This window comes from Blennius ocellaris (assembly GCF_963422515.1).
Source record: "Blennius ocellaris genome assembly, chromosome: 18".
NCBI lineage: Eukaryota > Metazoa > Chordata > Actinopteri > Blenniiformes > Blenniidae > Blennius > Blennius ocellaris.
In genome coordinates, this window is record NC_137667.1 from 17,723,932 (window position 1) to 17,744,057 (window position 20,126).

Below are 20,126 nucleotides of genomic sequence, written 5' to 3' on the forward strand. Positions count from 1 at the left end.
AGAAAGAGTTTTAAATGTCGGAAATACGTGTTTGTACAAGTGTAAAGACACATTTCTTTCATAAAAGGTATTGACAACATATTAGAGATGTGAATCAACAACTAAAACTGGGTCCAAAATATTTACATTTTTCCTGTGTGGATTTTGGTAAAGTAACTATAAAGTCCCAACATGTCTCTTTACTCTTAACTCTTATTTTATATAAGTCTTCAACCACTGTTAGGAGAATGAAAAAATGCAAAGAATATGTATTTAATATACAACCTCTCATTCTAAAAGGCATCATCCCTTCAGTAACAAGCTAGAAGTTGAAAATACAAATGTCAAGTTTTCTCTTTTTTAGTAGTTACTGTTAATTAAGTCTTTCAAGTGAAAACGCATCGTTTTATGTTTACATGGCAACGTTTTGAAAATGACGTCTGTTTACAAGGAAATGGTACAAACTAAATTAAATGACATAGTTAGCATGTCAGGCTAATAGCACTAGTGGGTGCTATTTTGTTTTTTGTTTTTTTTGTAATGAAACCACATACATACACACACATGGACACAGAGAGCCTTTAAAGGTGGAGCGTTTTTGAAAAGTTGTATTTTCAGGGCCCTCGAGCACCGCTGTCATTTAAAGGGACAACTAAAAATAAATGACAGTTTTGAAGCTTCTTTCTATTTCAAAGTCTTCCTCTGGTTGTTTGGAACCAGGAAGCAAAGGCAAAATATTCACCCGACCGAGGTGGACTTGTTTTGTAAAATATGCCTAAATTCTGTTTGTAAATGGACCAAAACATCATGACCGACAACAAGTTGTGAAAAGTCTCATGTAATAAAATAATAATAAAACCATCAAAGCAAAATGATTAAAAAGCAAAACCACACACACAAATGTTTAAAAGTAAAGAATGAGTGAATAACACATCTATTTTTTCTTATTATTTCTAATCATATCACCTTCATCTCTTCAGGTCTTTTACCACTTTTGATGAAAACTAGTTTAAACTCTCCTTTGTCTCATCTCTTTCCCCGAGGATGTTCCTCCATCTTCCTACAAGCGTTTGGAAATGAGCTCCTAATGTGTTACTGTCAAAAGTAATGGCGTTATGAGATTTCACTATAATCCATCCATCGCAGCACTGGCTATGGCTCTGGGTTATACTTCTTAAAACTGCAGAAAATTCTCACGTAACTTTTTATGCTACAAAAGAAAAAAAAAAAAAAGAAGAGCATGGAAACATGTAGAAATAAGTGACAAACCAAAGATAATCAATGCAGGTTAAAGATGATGGAGCAAGATGTGGAAACATTTGGATGTAAAAACTGAGTGGTTAGAGACATTTATAGGACCAATGCTTCCCATTTTCAACTTTTTAAAAATGTTATTGTTGGTCAGTTTTATGCTTTTCAATCAATGTTATTGTCAAGAAGTAGTTTAACGTGTGATCTATGGAGGATTGAGAGATTTAGGCCTCGTTTACACAACAGTGCTTCAAGAGAAAACGCATCGTTTTTGTTTCACAAAAGTTGTGTTTTCAGTGGTTCTGTCATGTAAACACCAAAAATGCAATGAAAATTTCAGATTTTTACTTGATAAAGTTGTCATGTCATGCTCTGATCCCATATACTGTTATATATTATCCTATATGCTGTTATGTATAATTCTATATCCTGTACACTGTTATATATTATCTATATACTGTTATGTATTATCCTATACTGTTATGTATTATTCTATATACTGTTATGTATTATTCTATACACTGTTATGTATTATCCTGTGTAGTTTGGACTTGGCCTCTAATCAAATCCTCATCACGGTTACACCACCTCCTCCCATCCCATCAGGATTTCAGTCAGTCCAATCAGATAGAAGTGTTTACATGAGGGGGTTTTAACGGGATCAGTTTCATCTGTGTTCTTTGGTTGTTTTTGTACTTTATCGGTAATCAAATCACTTTGCTTTTCCATCCACCTCCACCCGATCTGTCGTCGCACCTGTTTCTCATTCCTCCCAAGGAAAGATGATAAAACTTCTCTCATCTCTTTCCCGCTCTCAGGAAGTCGCTCCACATAACGGGGAGCTACGAGTACTGTGATGGTGTCGGGTATTCCCGGGGTCGGACTACGCTCAAGGCTTCGGGCAAACATGGAGGATCATTGTGCCAAATCCTTGACTTGCACATCCAGAGCTCAAAGGTTGAACGGCTTTAGGACAAGTCTCAGAAGCCTCCAGGAGCTGCTGGGATTTTAAAGATGTCTTAACAAGGCACAAAAAGGAAAAACCCACGGATGAGAGACGTGTGGATCTCTGGGTTTGATCTCCTCCGGCGTCGCCCGTATTAAATACGTACATGGTCACAGAGGAAAAGCTCATCCTGTATATCACTGTTGGCTGCAGGTCAAATGCTCCATTTTCTGTGTCCTTGAGTGGATAATTCCTCATACAAACAGAATGTTCAGTCCTACATGACACAGTACCTTTACCACAATTAAAACTCCCAAAACATTCACTCTGACTTCATGAAAAATAGTAAACTGGCGTATTTCCCAAACTCTGTAAATGACATATTCCACCCGTCCTCTGATCCTTCGTCCTAATTACGCTGTCAAACACGCTGTTTGCCGTCCCTCCGCTCGTCCCTCCACCCAGATCCTCACATCTTTTCCAGTCCTCACGCCAGACAGAAGACGCATTTACAGATTTTCTGAAAGTCTTTGGCAGACAGCCAAACTAATAGCACCTGAATGGAGAAAAAGTGGGATTTCCATAATGGACGTCTTTCTGAAGAGGAGCCTTTCAGCCGACGCGGCGCTCCCATTTGATTTGACGATTTTCAGATCAAAACACGTCTCGATGTTTGGGTGGAAACATTTCAATCCAACTACTTAATTATATTTAGGCAAGAGCCCTGCCAATCATTCAAGACTGATTTCTTTCATTAATAGTATTGCTTTTACAGTACCCAGCCATTTCTGGAGTCTGTTTTTGCTTTTCCCATCGTGAAAGAAAATTAAAGATGCTCCCAAGTACATAAACATGTAATATTCCAAAATGTCAAACGTATAGGCTGACGAAAATGCTAAAAACATTTCATTATTTAAAAAAAAAAAACATATCATTTTGTTTGTTTTTGTCTGTATTTGCACTTAAAAAAGCTCAAAATCAAATATTCCATTTATATATTCAAAAATAAATTAGCGCATCATTTACTTTCTCCACAATGATCCATTTATCTCTGATTATAAAGTCAATCACCAATCAATCAATGTGATTTATTGCATGAATAGAAAAGACAGAGGTCCAAAGCTGCAATAATGAGCAGAAATTATGTAAGATAATCAAATATCAACTATTTTAGTTCTATATTATTCTTTTAATTAAATAATAAAGAATTTAATTATACAGAGGGATATATTGAATTAAAGTTATTATTATTATTGCTGTTATGTGAATCAGTACTTGTTCACGGTGGAGGCGAGTTCACTATTCCTACCTGGGCAGCCCTGTGCGGGGGAGTCACAGCTGGTGGTGACGGGAGTGTTGCTGGGCAGAGACACACCTACGAAAACAAAAGAAAATGTTAAAAGCAGACAAAAATACTTCTTTACAATTTTTGGGGAGTAATAAACAAAACTGGAGGTAAAATGTACAGAAATCTGATCCGACCCTCAATTTAAACTTCTTGAAAAAAAAAAAAAAAAAGGCTTCAACACATAAAGAATCTATATTTGAATAATCAGTTTGCGAGCTTTGATCACCTCTGCCAGATCCAGACGCCGACGAGGCCTGACTTTCTTAGATGCTTTCAACTCCCGTGGTTTGGTCAGGAGTCACTCCCCTCAATTCCCACAGACCCCCCCCCCGAACAGTGGTGTGGACTTACTGCTGGAGGCGAGTGTCCTGCCTCGAGGCCATATTTCCTATTTTTATAATCTTCCGCTGACAGAAGACGAGTCTGCTATTAAAGGGGTCAGGACTGGGTGGCAGGAGGAGTTGCAGATTGCTGGGGTGGGGCCTTGGGAATGGTTAATTGGTCCTGGGGGGGGGGGGGGGGGGGGGGGGGGCACCGAGTCAAGTGCCCTTTTCTTTCTTTCTTTTTTCTTTCTTCATCTTATCTTTGAGCCCTCAAGAAGATTGCAGTGCCAATCATTTACTATCATTTACTGTGAATCATATTTCTTATTTGCACTTGGCTGTCTGGGTACACGTCTGTGTCGGTCTGCTGTAAACATGCACACATGGGCGGACGTGTTTATGTCGGTGGATGGATATTGGAAGTACAACTAAATGACCTATGAATGTAAATATCACGAAACCTATCATGTTTGTATTTTTCATTGGAATATGCAGCTGCGGGTTATTTCTCTTCCGTTTTTCTCTTCTTTTTTGTCCTTGTTTCATTTCATGATTAAAGAGAACTGGGAGGATCGGGTGTTTTAGAAATAGGCTATGGGAGGAAATGGTGCATCATATGACTGTACTTTCATATGCTATTTTTTGTCTCTGACAATAGAAAAATTGAAACAAATGTTAGACAAATACTCAGAGGTGGATTGCAATTTGAAATATTCTCTGTTAACAACGTGCCGTTAATCAGCCGCACTGGAACTGAGTAATAATGGATGAAATCCAGAGCTTCTCCACCTGCTGTAATCCACTTTTCCCCTCCCTTCTCATTTAGGCCCCGTTTCCACGACAACGTTTAAGTGTTTTAGGGGTCACTTTACACAACAACGGTGCTCTTAGCCACTAAAAATACAACTTTTTGAAAATGCTTTTTAGAAATGGTTCAAAATGCTACTAAAAATGTCTGACGACATCTCCGTGGAAACGGGTGGAAAACGCAACTTTTTGAAAGGGTTCGGACTCCGTTTCTTCAGAAAAGGGCGTAAGCTTAACTTAACACTCACGCTTTATTGTTGACAGTCACTATAATTACAATCCAACTTGGTCGTCTGTTCATACAAATGTCTGTTCTACCATTGATGATGTTTGTATTTATTGTTCTATGTATGGTTTCATTACAAAAACACCCAACAGCGCCCACTAGAGGCCAACATGCTCACAAAATAGTTTGGAGCTTGCCTGCCTTTTCTGTGAAAACGGACATTATTTTCAAAATGTTGCCGCGCAAACGTGAAACTTTTCTGAAACAAAAACTGCTTTAATTCTTTCAAGTACAAGAAGAAGAACAACAACAACAAAACAAAGAAGAAGAAGAAGAAGAAGAAGAAGAAGAAGAAGAAGAAGAAGAAGAAGAAGAAGAAGAAGAAGAAGAAGAAGAAGAAGAAGAAGAAGAAGAAGAAGAAGAAGAAGAAGAAGAAGAAGAAGAAGAAGAAGAAGAAGAAGAAGAAGAAGAAGAAGAAGAAGAAGAAGAAGAAGAAATTTTGCAAATCAAATTTAAGGAATTTATTTGGAGCAAAGCATTTTTTTATTCAATTTTAAGTAAAGATGTGCAACTTTGAGGTTCAATTGTGACCCCAACTTTTATTATATTGGTGTTTAAAGCAAAATGACAATAAATTTGAGTAAAAATAAATGCACATTTAAGAGTAAAGGATATATTGTGAAGCGAGAGCGCTGACCACTGTCCCACCACGAAGCCCCTTTGAATATGAAATAATTTCTGTATGCCGTAACATCAATTTAAAACTAATATTCATGAGTATTTCATTCATTTCAGTTGAACAAAAAAATACACGTCAATTTCTGCCTGCTATTGCAATATTGTATAATTAATATTCCATTCAAAATTGAATAACAAATTTGAGATAAAACATATTTTAAAGCATCCTCTGTTCATACTTTGTTTTGTGCAAATTGTTGATTTATTTATCCATGAAATTGGTCATACTTCAAATTATAAAAGAAATAATTTTAATTGTGGAAATTAAATCAATGAAAATTGTATGTCATTTTTTTTTTCAAAATGACAAAATTGAAATTCTATCAGCTATGTCGGAGGAGGGAAATGATTACAGATTTAAAACAAGCATTAGTAGAAGAAATCCAAACATTCACATTAGGATGATGAAACAATAGAAATAATAATACAAAATAACAAAACAATTTCCAATCAAATCTTGTGTTTCTGCCACTAATCATTAAAACTCATTAATGCTGTTGCCTCTTAAAGAGGCAGGCACACAATAATTTCTCATCACATGAGGCATCATTGACTTCTAAAATGTTGCTATTCAATAAGAGGAGTGACTGCGCCTCCTCGAGACTCATTTTCCTTCGTCGTCGCTGCGCCCATGTCGGGGTGTCGGGTGGTGACAGCGGCTGATAAACTGTAATTAATCTAATGACCCGGCAGCAGCGGGCTGTAATTCTTCATCATTAGCGGGGAAAACATGTTTATCGCTCACGCGGTGAAGGAAATCTTCTCCATACTGGCAACAGATATTCGGTTCATTAAGACTTTTCCAGTCTCGTTACCACCGAGTGCCGCGGTGGGCTTTTACTGGGAAAAACATCTTAATTCAAGCTGGAAAAGAATGAACTGGATCTTGTTGAGGTTTGGTGAATGAGTTAAAGGTGCGGCTGCGGCTTTTAACCCACGACGGAGGCATGGAGCTTTTGTTGAACGCCGAGTCGAGGTGGACAAAAGTGAACGTTATGATTATCTGATCACAGAGACTAAGATTTGTTAAAACAGGCGCGAGTTTCAGGTTTGCATCTTTTGGTGACGAAGCAATTTAAGCCGATGATCAGCTGTGGCCTGAACCACTTATAAGAGCATGTCTGCAGTATCCGACAAACTAACTCCAAACAATTTAGAACTTGAGGTCATGGAGGCTCACCACAAAGAAATACAAGAGAATTACTATCTACAGGATAATGGCACATTGGAATGTATTTGAAGTCCACATTTAACAGAAAAAACGTTTTTTTTTAATGCATGTTTGAACATATATTTCCAGTGAACCAGACCCAAAACATAAATTTTTCTAAAAGGGACTAATAAAGCTTCTGCTTGTATTTGTTTACAAGTAAATAAGAGTCTTAAGAAGTGCTCTCCATTCACTAGCTGTTTAAAAGAACTATAACATTTCACCACAGGAGGCCTCTCAATCTAAAAAAAAAATAAAAAAGGCAGGATTGTTGTAATGTGGTTTATAAACACAGTGTATTTAAATGAAGTTAATATTGGCTGAAATTGAATAATAATGAAGAGCCTCCCGAAGAAATTACCCACCAGCCACCGCTGCGGCTAACAACTGGGAGAAAACGCACATTCGTTTTGCTAAATGACCAAGTTGGGTTGTTATTAGAGGAGAAGATGGAGTCGTGACACACTGGAAGAAAACGTTGTTGTCGTTATCTGTCTGCTCACGTATGTAGAGGGGACTTATTTACTATGGTCGTGGTGTGTAAGCAGTAATAGCTTTTCACAGAAGTTGTTTTTATACAGTAATAGACGAACAGCTGGCGGCAGCTCCTCCATTAGCAGACCCAGCAGCCACATAAAACCTGCTTCAAGTGGCTCAGTCTTTTCTGGGCCTCGTAAGGGAAAAGGAACTGACGTTTTCGAGGTAAACAGATCAAACACACCTCTCTGAGGGGAAAGGAAAACAAGAACGAGGAGCACTTGAGCTGCGAGCCAGTGAACATCCACCATGGCGGCTGCCTGTCTGAGGATTCCTCCTACCGGGGTTTCTTTGAATCCCTTCGAGGTGATTACAGCAAAAAGCAAAGACCTCCTGATGTGAAGGCATGAAATTGATGTCCGTTTTCCTCCTTTAATCATTATTATTAGAAATCGTCTCATTGGTGCTTCACCAGAACTTTTCAAATGACTGTCTGGACACGACGCCTCCGGAGAAATGTTGACGGTGCTGGGAATCAGCCATACATCAAGGTTACTGATTACTTGTTAGAAAAGCAGAAGAGTTGATTGACTAACCATCTCAAGAATGTCGTCAGCAAATGCTAATGCGTAAGCTAATGCTAAAGCTAAAGCTAAGTGTCTGTTGGTTAGCAGGATGGAGAAAAAGCAGAACCACAACATTTTTCATTGATGAAAAACTGTAAGTTACACGCTGTTGTTGAAGTACTCCAGTACTCTCGTGGTCTCAAGACCACATTTTCAGGATGTTGGACTTGGTTCAGTTCCGACCCCTTAAAGTCTTGGCCTTGATTTAGTCTCGGCACTTCGGTCTTGGTGTTGGGATGCTCTGGTCCTGGTCTTGATTCGGTCCTGGCCCCTTAAAAGTTTTGGTCTTGTCTTGGGACCCTCTGGTCTTGATTAGATCCTGGACCCTTAAAGTCTTAGTGTTGGGATGCTCTGGTCTTGGTTTAGACTGGGTCCCGGGTTAGGTGGTCTTGACCACAACACCATTAAACACAAACCTAAACCTGAGTCGCCGTCTCTCCTCGGCAAAAGATGCTTCAAGCCTTTGCAGGAACCTTATCGACCACCAGAACTAAAAATAGGGCCTCTTGAGACAGAAACGATCTGAAGACACTAAAAGCAGCGGCTGTAAAACGTCCATTAGTGAGGAGCAGGACTTCAGCGTTTATGAGATTTAAAAAGATTTCCAGTCCAAACTGCGCTGCAGTCAAACGGGACGTCACCTGCTGGCTCTCGTTCAGACTCCCGTCCCGTAAACAGACAGGAAACCAGGCGACAGAGACAAAAAAGGAACTTTGCTGGAATCTGTTTCCCCGTAATTCACCATCAAACTGCAACCCCAGTGCAAAACTACATTTAGTAAAGTCCGAACCACGTTCAGGACTTTGATCCACGTGTTGACTCTTAAAAAAAAAAAAAAAAAAAAAAAACAGAATCATTGTGAAACTTTTTGTCAATTTGTCACAATTTGTTACGGCAACATATTTTTGAGCTGTTTGGGTTAGTTGGGACTGATTTAATGTGTTTCAGACTGATGATTGTGTGAAACTAAAGATTTTACAATGTGACGGTGTGATGTTAATCAAAACATGACAAAAATAAGGTGCAATCTGGAGGTCAACCCACTTCCAACCCACTTCCAAAATATTGGTATTCAAAAATGGTTGGATTTAAAACTAAACCTCTTCCAATACGTTCATAAGCATAAAATGACAATAAATGTGTTGTTTAAACACTGAACTTAAATAAATAATCATTAACTTAAGTTTGAAGAACTTGATTCACTTAGGTGTTACCAATTGAAACAATTCAATTAAGTTGGTCCAACCATTTTCTTTTTTCAGTGTCGGTTCATATAGGATTCAGAATTAAACACATCTGATTGATAATGCAACAAAATGCTTAATGGAACAACACCAATGGGAACAGTGCTGGATTTATTTGGCTGTACTTCATATTTATTCAGAAAGTTGTGCATGCAAATTTGTAATTTACAGATAAGCACAGAAGATCTACAATCATTTTACCTTTTGGGAACAAAATCAGCGATTTTTAGTGACATTTTAATCCACCAAAAGCTTTTTCGACCACAGGTATGTGACCCTTGTCTGACCCTTTGGTTGCACGTGAACACGTGAACTGATTGTGACATCGGATGATTTTTAATCTCTGTGGAGCAGAAATCCGTCAATATGAGTCACGTTATTCTGCTAATTAATCCTCTGTTAGTTTTTCGCTCCTGCTGCAGTGAAAACACAGGTTCGCCCTCTGGGACCAATTAACGTTGTTGATTTGCTTTTTGATCTTAAGGCCAAAATGCACTGGTAACTCTATTTTCTTTATTTGTTTAATCCGTGACATCTCCAGAAGCCAAAATGTTTGCGTGTGCGTGCAACAAAATCTTAACACTGTGTGGAAAAGGTGTTTTTTTGAGAGTTTCTCAGTATAGGCATCTGTTTTTTTTAATCCATTTTTCTTTAAAGGCGGTGTTTTTAAAATGTTTTTATTCTCTCGAATCAACACGATCTCTTAACGCTGTGGAATTTTTTTTTTTAATATGACTTTAATGTCATGCTTTCAGAATTTCATTAGTCTGAAAATACAATTATGAGCAAACAGAAGCTTATTATTGCAGCTGCTTGTTTCTGGAGTCTTATTAGTCAAATATGGTAAAAAAAATAAAAACGAAAATATCGTATATGAGTTGCATGACCAGCCACTTATATAAGCCACTTATTTTCCCATATCAAGACAAAGTGACTCATCAAGTTTCCACATATGAGAAAAGTACATGTAGAATGTCAATCATCAAATCTCTCTCAACCTTTTCAGCACCAGATTTAATGAGATGTTTTATCCGCTGCGCTCGACCATGATTGGTGATGTTATCGTCAACGAAACCTTTTACAGTGCGCGTAAAGACTCTCTGAGCTGCTGCTTCTTGAGTGACAACCTACTGAAATAAATACCAAATACCTGCAAACTACATCATGAATTAACATTTTAATCAACAACAATTTTAATTTAAAATCACCTCCAAAAGCTGTTAAACTTCAAGGCCCGTGTGCCTTTAAAGCCACTTTTCGCACCAAAAAAACCGATGACTGTTTACACAGAAAAGGTAGAAATGCTGAAAATGATGTAGTTAGCATGTTGGGCCACTAGTGGGTGCTGATTGTTTTTGTAATAAAACCACACACACACACACCCACAGAACCATTGACTATAAACATGACGAATGGCGAGTCCGCAGACATTTGTGTGGACAGCTGAAGTTGGATCGCGGTGATTTAATGATATGCAAAACGCTGTTTGCAAAACGTTTCTCGTGGTATTTTAGACAATGTTTATCACACCTGAGCAAATCAAACAACCTTCATGTGATTCAGCGCCACCATGCCGACATTATATCACCTTTATCCAGCAGCGAGTTTTAACGTACACAGTTAAACAGTCTCCTGATATTTCCTCTTCGTATTTGTGAGCTTTAGGTTATGAAACATTATAGCTTGGTTTATTAACATTTTGTTGATGATATTATGCTTTATTAGTGAAGCATCCATAAATATGTTGGCATTAAATAAAAAAAGAACATTCCACAACATGCATTAAAAGCTCTGTTAGCACAGGGTGTTAGCAGCACTCACCACTAGTTGGCGCAGCAGGGGTTAAGTGAGTGCAATGAGGGAAGCAGACTGTGAAGAGAAGGACAGATTAGTGGACATCGGTCGACACAATCGGGCAACTGGTGACTTTGGCATCAAAAAGACAAAATATCGTCAGCTAATAAAGGAGGGCGAAAAAAAAAGACTGTAAAGTTAATAACGAAACAAAAAAGCAGCAGAGACACAGGATGGAGTCAAACAGCCATAACATAAACCATCATTTTTAAAATAAAATGGGTATCTGCCATGTTTTTGTACCTTTTAATATGATTAATGAGTGAATTCAGACGCGGCAGTGGTACAATAACCATATATTGTGTATTACTTTTTGGTATTTTACATCACATGATCCAAAAGCTTCATCAATTTCAGCATCTGGATTCAGGTTTTCTTGTTTTGTACATTGAAAATAAAACAACCAGACAAACAAACAAAGCCCCTGCAGTGGCAGTTGAGAAAAAAAGGTTTTTTATAAACTGTGAATTCTGAATTAGGTGCAAATAAAGCAGACAACTCCACAAACGACTCCTGCGAATAACAAAACGTTCATAAACTGAAGAGTCTCTCGAATAAAAATGGCCAAAACAGAAGAAAAAATGTTGTTTAACAGAAAAATGACACTTTGATTGTTAAATCTAGGAAAGCTAGAAAGTCGCATGTTACTAATTGATTGTGTTGTTTTTGTCGTGTGTGTTTTGTTCTTCTTATTCACTACATCTGCACTTAAGTGTGAAGTCAGCAACGTTTTCCAAATCGGATCGCACCACACTTTTACATAATTATTACACCGTCCAGATTAGATGGGAATTTATTACTCCAACATGGAGAAATCTGGCCATCTCAGCAGCTCCATATTGCACAATTAGTTATTCAGTTAAATAGAGGAATAAACTCTTCACAAGGAGAAGCATGATGCACTTAAAAACAATTGAAATTACTTTAAACCCATATTGTCCTTCATTGTCAATGGCAAGCATTTGAGAGAGTTTTGCACAACATTATATTAGTATATTAATGTAAATTAATAATAAATAATATATTAAGGGAGTAAAATTCTCCTGGTCCACAGCGCAGATAAACTAATGAGTGTACAAGCTATATCTCACCTCCTCTTATTATTTTGTTTAAAATAGAATTTACAGTGTGTCTTACTTTTGTGTTTCTCATTAATAGTGAAGAATCTCACATGAAACATCCCAATGCAACAAAACCGAGGATTAAAACTGTGCACTTCAGAATGTGAAAAAGCCCAATAACACCACCAGTGTCCAATCTAAATGCAGAGAAGTATGTTGGCTTTGTCTACAGCCAGAATAAATGTGATGAAAAATGTTTGGAGCTCCATGTTCTCTCACTAAATATTAGCTCAGGATGGGAACGACGGTAAATACGCCGTTACACAATGAAACTTGTGACTACGTCCAGAGCAAAGACAAATATATACGCAGCCTTTTTGCAGAATCATTACAAATCCCAGAGCGGGGGGTTTCTTTTATCTCCTCTCAGCCGACACCGGGGGGGGGGGGGGGGGGGGGGGGGGCTCGGTAAGAGGACTCGACTTTACAGCGTAAAAACACGGCCGACATCAAAGAAGCCATTCAGACGCTTTATAATGCGTCTCTGTGTCGGCGAGGATCTCAGCAGATAGCGTTTCACGGAAAGAAGGAAAAGCTAATGCAAACTTCCCGACTGTGCAGCGGAGTCAGGAAGCTCAGTGCAGAATCGAGCATTTTTTCAAAAACCACAGCAGGCCTCTGAGGGATTCTCACATGCACATGCACGCACGCACGCACACACACACACACTGCAGCGGGCACAGTGTTGGCAGAGATTTCCCCCAAACCGCTGCGGCTAACCTCCTGCGGCTACACACTCATTTACAGCACTTTAACCAAGAAGTGCCACTCCGTGGGCACACCAACACTCTGGTGTGTGTGTGTGTGTGTGTGTGTGTGTGTGTGTGTGTGTGTGTGTGTGTGTGTGTGTGTGTGTGTGTGTGTGTGTGTGTGTGTGTGTGTGTGTGTGTGTGTGTGTGTGTGTGTGTGTGTGTGTGTGTGTGTGTGTGTGTGTGTGTGTGCTCCTGATGGTGATAAATCCTTTTCAATCGAGCAGTTCACGTGCGTGACATTTCCTGCTGCGCTCACACGGTAGAAAGTTGTTCCGTCTGCAGGAATTCAACCGGCACACGTGGGTGTTTGGCCGGCCGGCGGAGTCGGGAGTCACGGTGACGTGAGGCCAGAGAGCCTCAGAGCGAGGTCAGAGGGAAGCCTTATCCCAACATATAGTTTCCCTTCAGTTAGTTATTAGGCTCAGGCCATTTTTTATTTATTTTTTTACATTTAAATTTGTTGAAGGTTTGACCTTTTTTGGGACTATAAGGCCTCGTTTACTCGACAACCTTCCAGGTGAAAAGGCAATGTTTTTTTCCCATGTTTTAACAAGATGTTGGATATTTTTGTAATGGACCAACTGCACGTGCCCGTAGAGAAGAATATGACATAAACATGAACACTGACAATGTGATGACATTCTAGTGGACAGATGACAAAGTTGAATGGTTTTTACTTCGACTCTCAACTAGAAAACTATCAGATCCCCGGAGAAGATGGATCTGGGAGTCATGACACTCTGGAGGAACACATTGTTCTTATTGTTTACCTATTCACGCATGTGCACAACTATTTAGTAGGAGTCACGGTAGCAGGAGCAGTAGCTTCTCAAAAGTTAAATCTCGGGAGTATTTTTCAAAAGGTTGCATTTTCAGTGGCTCAGAGCACGGTTGTCATGTAAACAAACCCACAAAACACAACAAAGGTCGACCATTTTCACATGAAAACGTCTTGTAAACGTCTCTTCTCAATATAGGTCACGTGACGAGTCAAACAATTAGGCAAAATGTGACTTCTAGTCCAGGGAATGCGGTACCTGCCACCCCTGCAACTGGATCATATAGAAGTTTGATTCTTATTTTTGATCATGATTCAAGCAGAAGCGTCAAAATTCTCCAATATTGACCTGCAGGTGTCGCCACTGTTCTCTGAATCTGGAGATTTGACAAATGGTAAAGATTTGCTTCACTGCGAAAACATTAGTGAGACAAGAGTTGCAGACTTCATGAAGACAAATCAGATTAGAAATGTTCAAAAAAGATCAACGTAGATGAATCATTAAAGATCTCACTAAGGATTCTGTCTGTAATTTACTCGCCACAGCTATCGTCAATCTTGTAACGCCACTTTGTACCACAAGGTGGTGCACTGAGTCAGGTCTCATCCTGTGTTTAGTGCAGGAACAAAACAAACAGCGGGAACTGACATGAATGTGAGAAATAAAAAAGAAACCGTTACCAAACGTACACAAGTAGCATTACTTAAAACTGTCCCATTAAATACACATAAAACATTAAAATCTCATTATTTTTATCAGTAATTCCAAGTTAATTATAGCTATATTCCTCAAACTCATTAAATGAAGCCTTTTTATTCTTCTTATTTGTTTTAATATGGGTAATGGAGCGTCTCTAAGTTAATGGAGCCTAATTTATCATAAACTTAAGTGAATAATTTGGATTTACTGAGCAGATGTCTAATTTATAACTGTGCAACCAAGCACTTTATCATTACTAATTTCGATTTATTGCTTTAAAAGCGTGTTAGTTTGAGTTGAGATCACGGTTTGTATTAGCGGAGCAGCATTTCCACAGCATCCGGTCGCCCCGGCACCGTCATTCACTCCGTGGACTCACTGCAGCTGAGCGTGGCGTCGGTCTGAGCCATGGTGGACGGGATGGTCCAGTGGCTGTTGTCCCAGTCGATGACGTTCCCCACGGCATCGCAGGTCAAAGCTGCCAGCTGCTGCGTCGTCATCATGTAGTCCCAAAGCCGCAGGTTGTAGATGTTTCCATTGAAGCTTTGCTTCCCTGAAAAAAAAACAAAAAACAAAACAACATAAATCTCATAACCACACTGTCAGATTAACACATTTTTTCCCCATTTCTTTTGTGTGTTAATGTATTAGTAGCAACAGTCGTAAGTGGGTGAATGGATATTCTTTCCATGTTGAGGCTTTCTCTTGCTAATCCACTCACAATCCAATCAATAATCATAATTAGTTTTGTTTTTAACCGAACAATGTTGAAATGTTGGTGAAACCTGGGTTTCGGGTATTTGATTGAAAATGCAGATGCTAGCTACCTTGGCCTGTTGTTTAAGCTCTTTGTGGTGGATTTGCTGTCGCTTTCTTTGTTTACCTGCCTGCAGGAAGTTCAAACTCCAGCTCACCTCCTAGCTGGAAGTTCCCACCAGGCGGCACAGAGCGGCCGGCGGAGTCGCCGCAGGTCAGTCCCTTCAGCTGCCCGTCGTGATAAACCTCCACCCGGCCGCTGGACGACGTCCAGAGCACGCAGAAGGGCGTCATGGTGGAGGTGAGGTCATCGGAGGACAGGATGCTGTCGATGGGGCACTCCACCTTGTCCACGATCAGCGCCATCTTGTTCTTGTTGGCGCCCAAACTCAGAACCACGTCGTCACTGCCGTCAGTGTAGGTGAAGAGGGACTCTTTCTGTTGGAAACAGAGGAAATGGTGTTAAATGTGACCAAGAACAACAACAGCTACATTTCTAATGAACTTTTCCCTCCGTTTTTAATACAGACGTCTTAATCGTATTGTTTGTTGCTCTGAGTTTAATCTGAATATTTAAAATGTGCCAATAATGATGGCGACGGGCCGACGCCTCGTACAACAGACAAGAAAAATGTGTCGAAGCGATGCAGGAATGTGTTAATCTGAAAAGCTAATGCTACTTTTCGGCTGCGTTAATCGGTTTGTCCTTTATTCTCGCCTCTATCCCCACTACTGAACTTCACAATATCACGTTTGATTTATTCCCGACTGTCTGATTCCATTAATCTTGTGGTTCGCAACCTTTCTAGTCTGGGACTCCACCTGAAGGCCCGTAAGAAAGTCTGAACTCATATGACTTGTGACGAGCCAGAACGTTCCACTGGACAGTTTCCTGGGCCGAGAAGATGTCTCATTCTGATGTTCCTTTAAAGTTGTGATTTAAAAATCGAATTTTCTGACACCTTCAGATCAGGTAAAGACTTCCCCTTGAGATCTCTGGATTCCAATACATCCCAAAAGAAACCGATGAATAGAGGCGTTAATCACTGAGCTCAGCGGTGTGAAGTGGATACTCGTGTGTGGACACAACCGCCTGAGGTTCTCCCTCCACTGAAGCTTATCTAGATTAGAATCACACATGTCGAGATCAGATAAAGATACTCTCTAGAATACGAGTGTCCAGATGATCTGACTCTGAAGACGATTGTCCAATTGGTGCACATGTTGGATTTATAGAATCGGTGCCTTGGACGAAGGGTCACAACTTACAAAATGCATATTCCTTTGAAAAAAAAAACCCCAACCAAACTTTTATTTCTATAAGTTTAATTGGATTGTTGACAAAAACTCTCTTCTGTTTCAGCTGCATTGTATTATTGCAACAGTTTCATCGTTCAGATAGAAGCCGCGTGGGAAAATAAAAAGGTGTGAAACGAGACTTCTGGAACATTCTTTTGTCTGGGTTTCAGGCGTTGGAGCAAAGTGCTCATCAAAATGAAGTCCAGTGCACTTCATCCTCCCGTCAGCAGTTTTAAGGTTAACATTTAACATTACGAAGTACTATGAGGTATTTCCAAGTAGAACTGGATGCAGGCCTGGTGTTTACAGCCCAATTTACATTGTCATTTTAGATAAGTTAAGTTTCCCACAGAGGTGAAAATTTAAAAAGTTGCACTCTGGATTGTGTTTCCAAAAGTGCCTTTGTCTCAAATCTGTAATTCCTGATTCTCCATTTCCCCCATTTGTCCTCTCTTTTCTCACGTTTTTCCTCGTGTTTTGTTTCAAGGATCCTCTCACTGTACCCGCGGCGTTGCACCAGCTGAAAGGGCTCACGGGGGCGGGGCTTAGCTGAAGCTCAATTCGGAACCCAGGATCTTTAATTGCTTTAATTTGGAAGATTCCTGCTTGAAAGTTTCATTGACAGGTGTGTGTGTGCTTGCATTTGCTTTCCCAAATAAGTAAATACTACATGCTATTTATGTGGATGTCGATTTGTGCTTGAAATGGAATGACATCACTTAGATTCGCCCACTTCAAATAAAAGATTTACGATTAAAAAATGTGTTTAACAAAACCCCCGAAAACAAAACAAAAAGTCACGTTTTGTTGTTTGAACCTGTTTCTTGCTGCTGCGCTCCACCTCGAAGCACAGGGTCAGGTGGCTGAGCGACGGGATGGAGACGGAGTCCGCCACCTCGGTCACGTCGCTGTTGCCGTTGGTTATTTTCACCTTCTGGTTCCTCAAAGCGACGGCAACTGGAGAGGGTGGAAATGACAGAAGAGGGGAGAGGAGGCAGGAAGAGGGTGTGGAAGCAACGAATGGAAAGGTGGCAGCCGGAATAAAACAAGGGCAATAGTGTAGGAGGAAGAACGGACACGTTTGATAAAGTCAGAAGGTGTAAAACCAACAAGGAAATATGAAAAGTGTCAGAAAATGAAAAGACGAAAAAATGAAATGAAATGAAAGAAATACATTAGTGTGCCAAATGTGGTAGGATGCCAAGATAGAAGAGAAATGTCACGTGGAAATGAAGGTTGAATAAGAAAACAAGCAAGAAGGGGAAAAGAAAAACATTTAGAAAAATAAAATGAATCACAAGAAGATTAAAACAAATCCTCTTTTCTTATTATTGTTCAAATCTGCAAAACAAACATGATTCCACCTTAAGCTGATTATCAGCACAGAGTCGTGCCATGACATGGAAATGTGCTTCTTAATGCCCTGACTGATAAAACTTTTAAACATGACCTTTATAGGGAGCACGCTTGAAATTCAACATTTAGAAAAAGAAACTGATCAGCCATAATGTTAACGACTAAGTGACTCATCATCTGACTCAGCAGATCCTTCAGATGCGAGATGAAGGCTGTGTGGGAGCATCCTCATCAGTGAGTCCATCACTGCCTTCTCTTTCTTCAACCACTTCTGATCGATACTGACCACTGCAGATCTTTACATACGTCCATTTGTTTGCTTTTAACATCGACTTTATCATTATACAAATTTTTTTTAGGACAAAACAAGTGCAATGATGAAACATAATCGGTGTTACGTCACATCCGTGGTAATAATGTTACGGCTGATCTGTGTATCTATACACATATTTGAAATTTTCACAATTCAGTTTACATTACAACATTTTGAAAATTAAATTTATACAGAAAAGGCAGAAACGTTGAAAATGATGTAGTTAGCATGAGTTATAATATTTATAATGAAACCACACACACATGAGCGCAGAGAAAAATACACTATAAACGTTAACAATGTGAGAACACGATGAAGCTGGATTGTTAAACTAGAAAAATAACAACTCCCGGGAGAACATTGACCGGAAGTCCTCCCACTTCAAAGTCTGCTGTTGTTATTAATGTCTATCTACTTGCGCATGTGACAAACTATTTACAATGATGCTTGATAAAATGTGTCCGTTGTCCACAGAGACGGAGCATTTTCAAAAATGTCCACCATTTTCGGTGGCTCCAGGCACCGTTCACATGTAAACTGACCCCAATGCACTTTTTTTTTTTCCCGTTTTAACCTGTAAACATGTCAAATGTGAATTTAATCCAGCGAGCTGGTTTAAATTCTGCTGAGTCAGCCATTCATTAGACTGACCCACACAGCGCCGACGGCTCAGATGATGTGTCACACAACACTCCAATAATACAAGCACGGTAATAAAACAGGCAAAAGTAAGTCTTACGACATCATTTAACAAGTGCTTGGAGACTAATTTTACATTTACAAGGACTGAAATTGATCTGCCCAGAGTGTACCCGGGCTTCGCCAGCCGTCGGCGGGCATTGGAACCAGTCGGGAAAAAAACCAGTATATAAGACGGACAGTGACTAATAAATAAAGAGTTCAAATGATCCTCGGTGAAACGACTGTCCCGACAGCGGGCTTCGCCGTGGCCAGATTAACTGTGTGTCGGCTGGCGTCGGCCTGAAATACCTTACCGTGTCTGAAGCTAACACTGAACCCCCTCTTCTGCACGCTGAAGTCGGAGGCGAAGGACAGCTCCATCACGTCTCCCGTGGAGTTCAGGGTCAGCCCGTTGGCCGTCGGCCCGCAGAACTTCACCTCGGCGCTGCCCGTATTCACCACCACCTTGTCGTACATGCAGCCCGGCGCCTCCTCCAGGTCGAAGTCCAGGAAGGAGAGCTGGACGATGAAGCCGGCCGGCGCCTGCATGGTCCACTTGCAGACCTGAGAATTGGGGTACTTCAGCGGGTAGCAGGGCGACGTGAAGTCCCCCTGGGCCTCCGTCAAGACCAGGTTACAGTTTGTGGAGCTGCAGCCCAGCGCTGGGGGGGGGGGGGGACGATAGAGTCAAGTTCATATCAATGTCCGCTGGAGACGTTCAGGCAGCGACAAGCAGGGACGAGGACATGAGGGATGATTAAGGATAGGGGAGGACGGGGCCCGAAAAGCTGGGAGGAGATGAGACGACAGGAGGAAACCATCTGCTGCCATCAGATGAAGAGGTAAGGTAAGGTAAGGTAGTAGTCTTCAAGGAGTCGTCTTCAAGGACAAACACAGTCAGCAGAGAAGAAACATCCCTCAGCGGGGGACGAAGGAAGGGTTTCAGAGAGGTGACAAGGACACGAACCCAAGGCGAGAGAAAAGAAGAGATCCTCATCGAGACGAGCGGTTAGTTCAAGCTTCAGAGGTTAAATCCAGCCGGAGAGCGAGTCAACGGGCTGATGAGAAGTGGAGCAAAAGTCCGCTGCTCAAGACGCCGTGGTTCGGTCCACACACCAAGCTGTAGCAGTGGACGCCATGCGTGTTAGTGTCAGGGGGAAGACCGGGAAGAGATTTCCGTTCAGAGTAAAGATACATGTAGAAATCGATGAAAGCAAAACATGCATTCGGGTGAAACGAATCTCATCAAATGAAGCTGCATGAAATCAGTGTGGAAAAAAGGTCATGAAGCTCAGCAGTGTGAGGAACGATGCTACGTAACGTAGCACTTCACTATAGCGC

General features: G+C 40.4%; 1 protein-coding gene across 2 annotated transcripts in view; it reads right to left on the reverse strand.

The window, feature by feature from the left end:
* The window catches only part of adgrg6 (adhesion G protein-coupled receptor G6), a 93,053-nt gene that overhangs the window by 38,112 nt on the left and 34,815 nt on the right, over nucleotides 1–20,126 (reverse strand). For both annotated transcript variants that reach the window (XM_080514414.1, XM_080514415.1), the window contains exons 3-7: nucleotides 19,100–19,447; nucleotides 17,253–17,392; nucleotides 15,295–15,574; nucleotides 14,760–14,933; nucleotides 3,486–3,551 (exon numbers count right to left, since the gene is read on the reverse strand). In XM_080514414.1, the coding sequence (XP_080370540.1) occupies nucleotides 3,486–3,551; nucleotides 14,760–14,933; nucleotides 15,295–15,574; nucleotides 17,253–17,392; nucleotides 19,100–19,447 (1,008 nt within the window). The remainder of the gene's footprint in view (nucleotides 1–3,485; nucleotides 3,552–14,759; nucleotides 14,934–15,294; nucleotides 15,575–17,252; nucleotides 17,393–19,099; nucleotides 19,448–20,126) is intronic.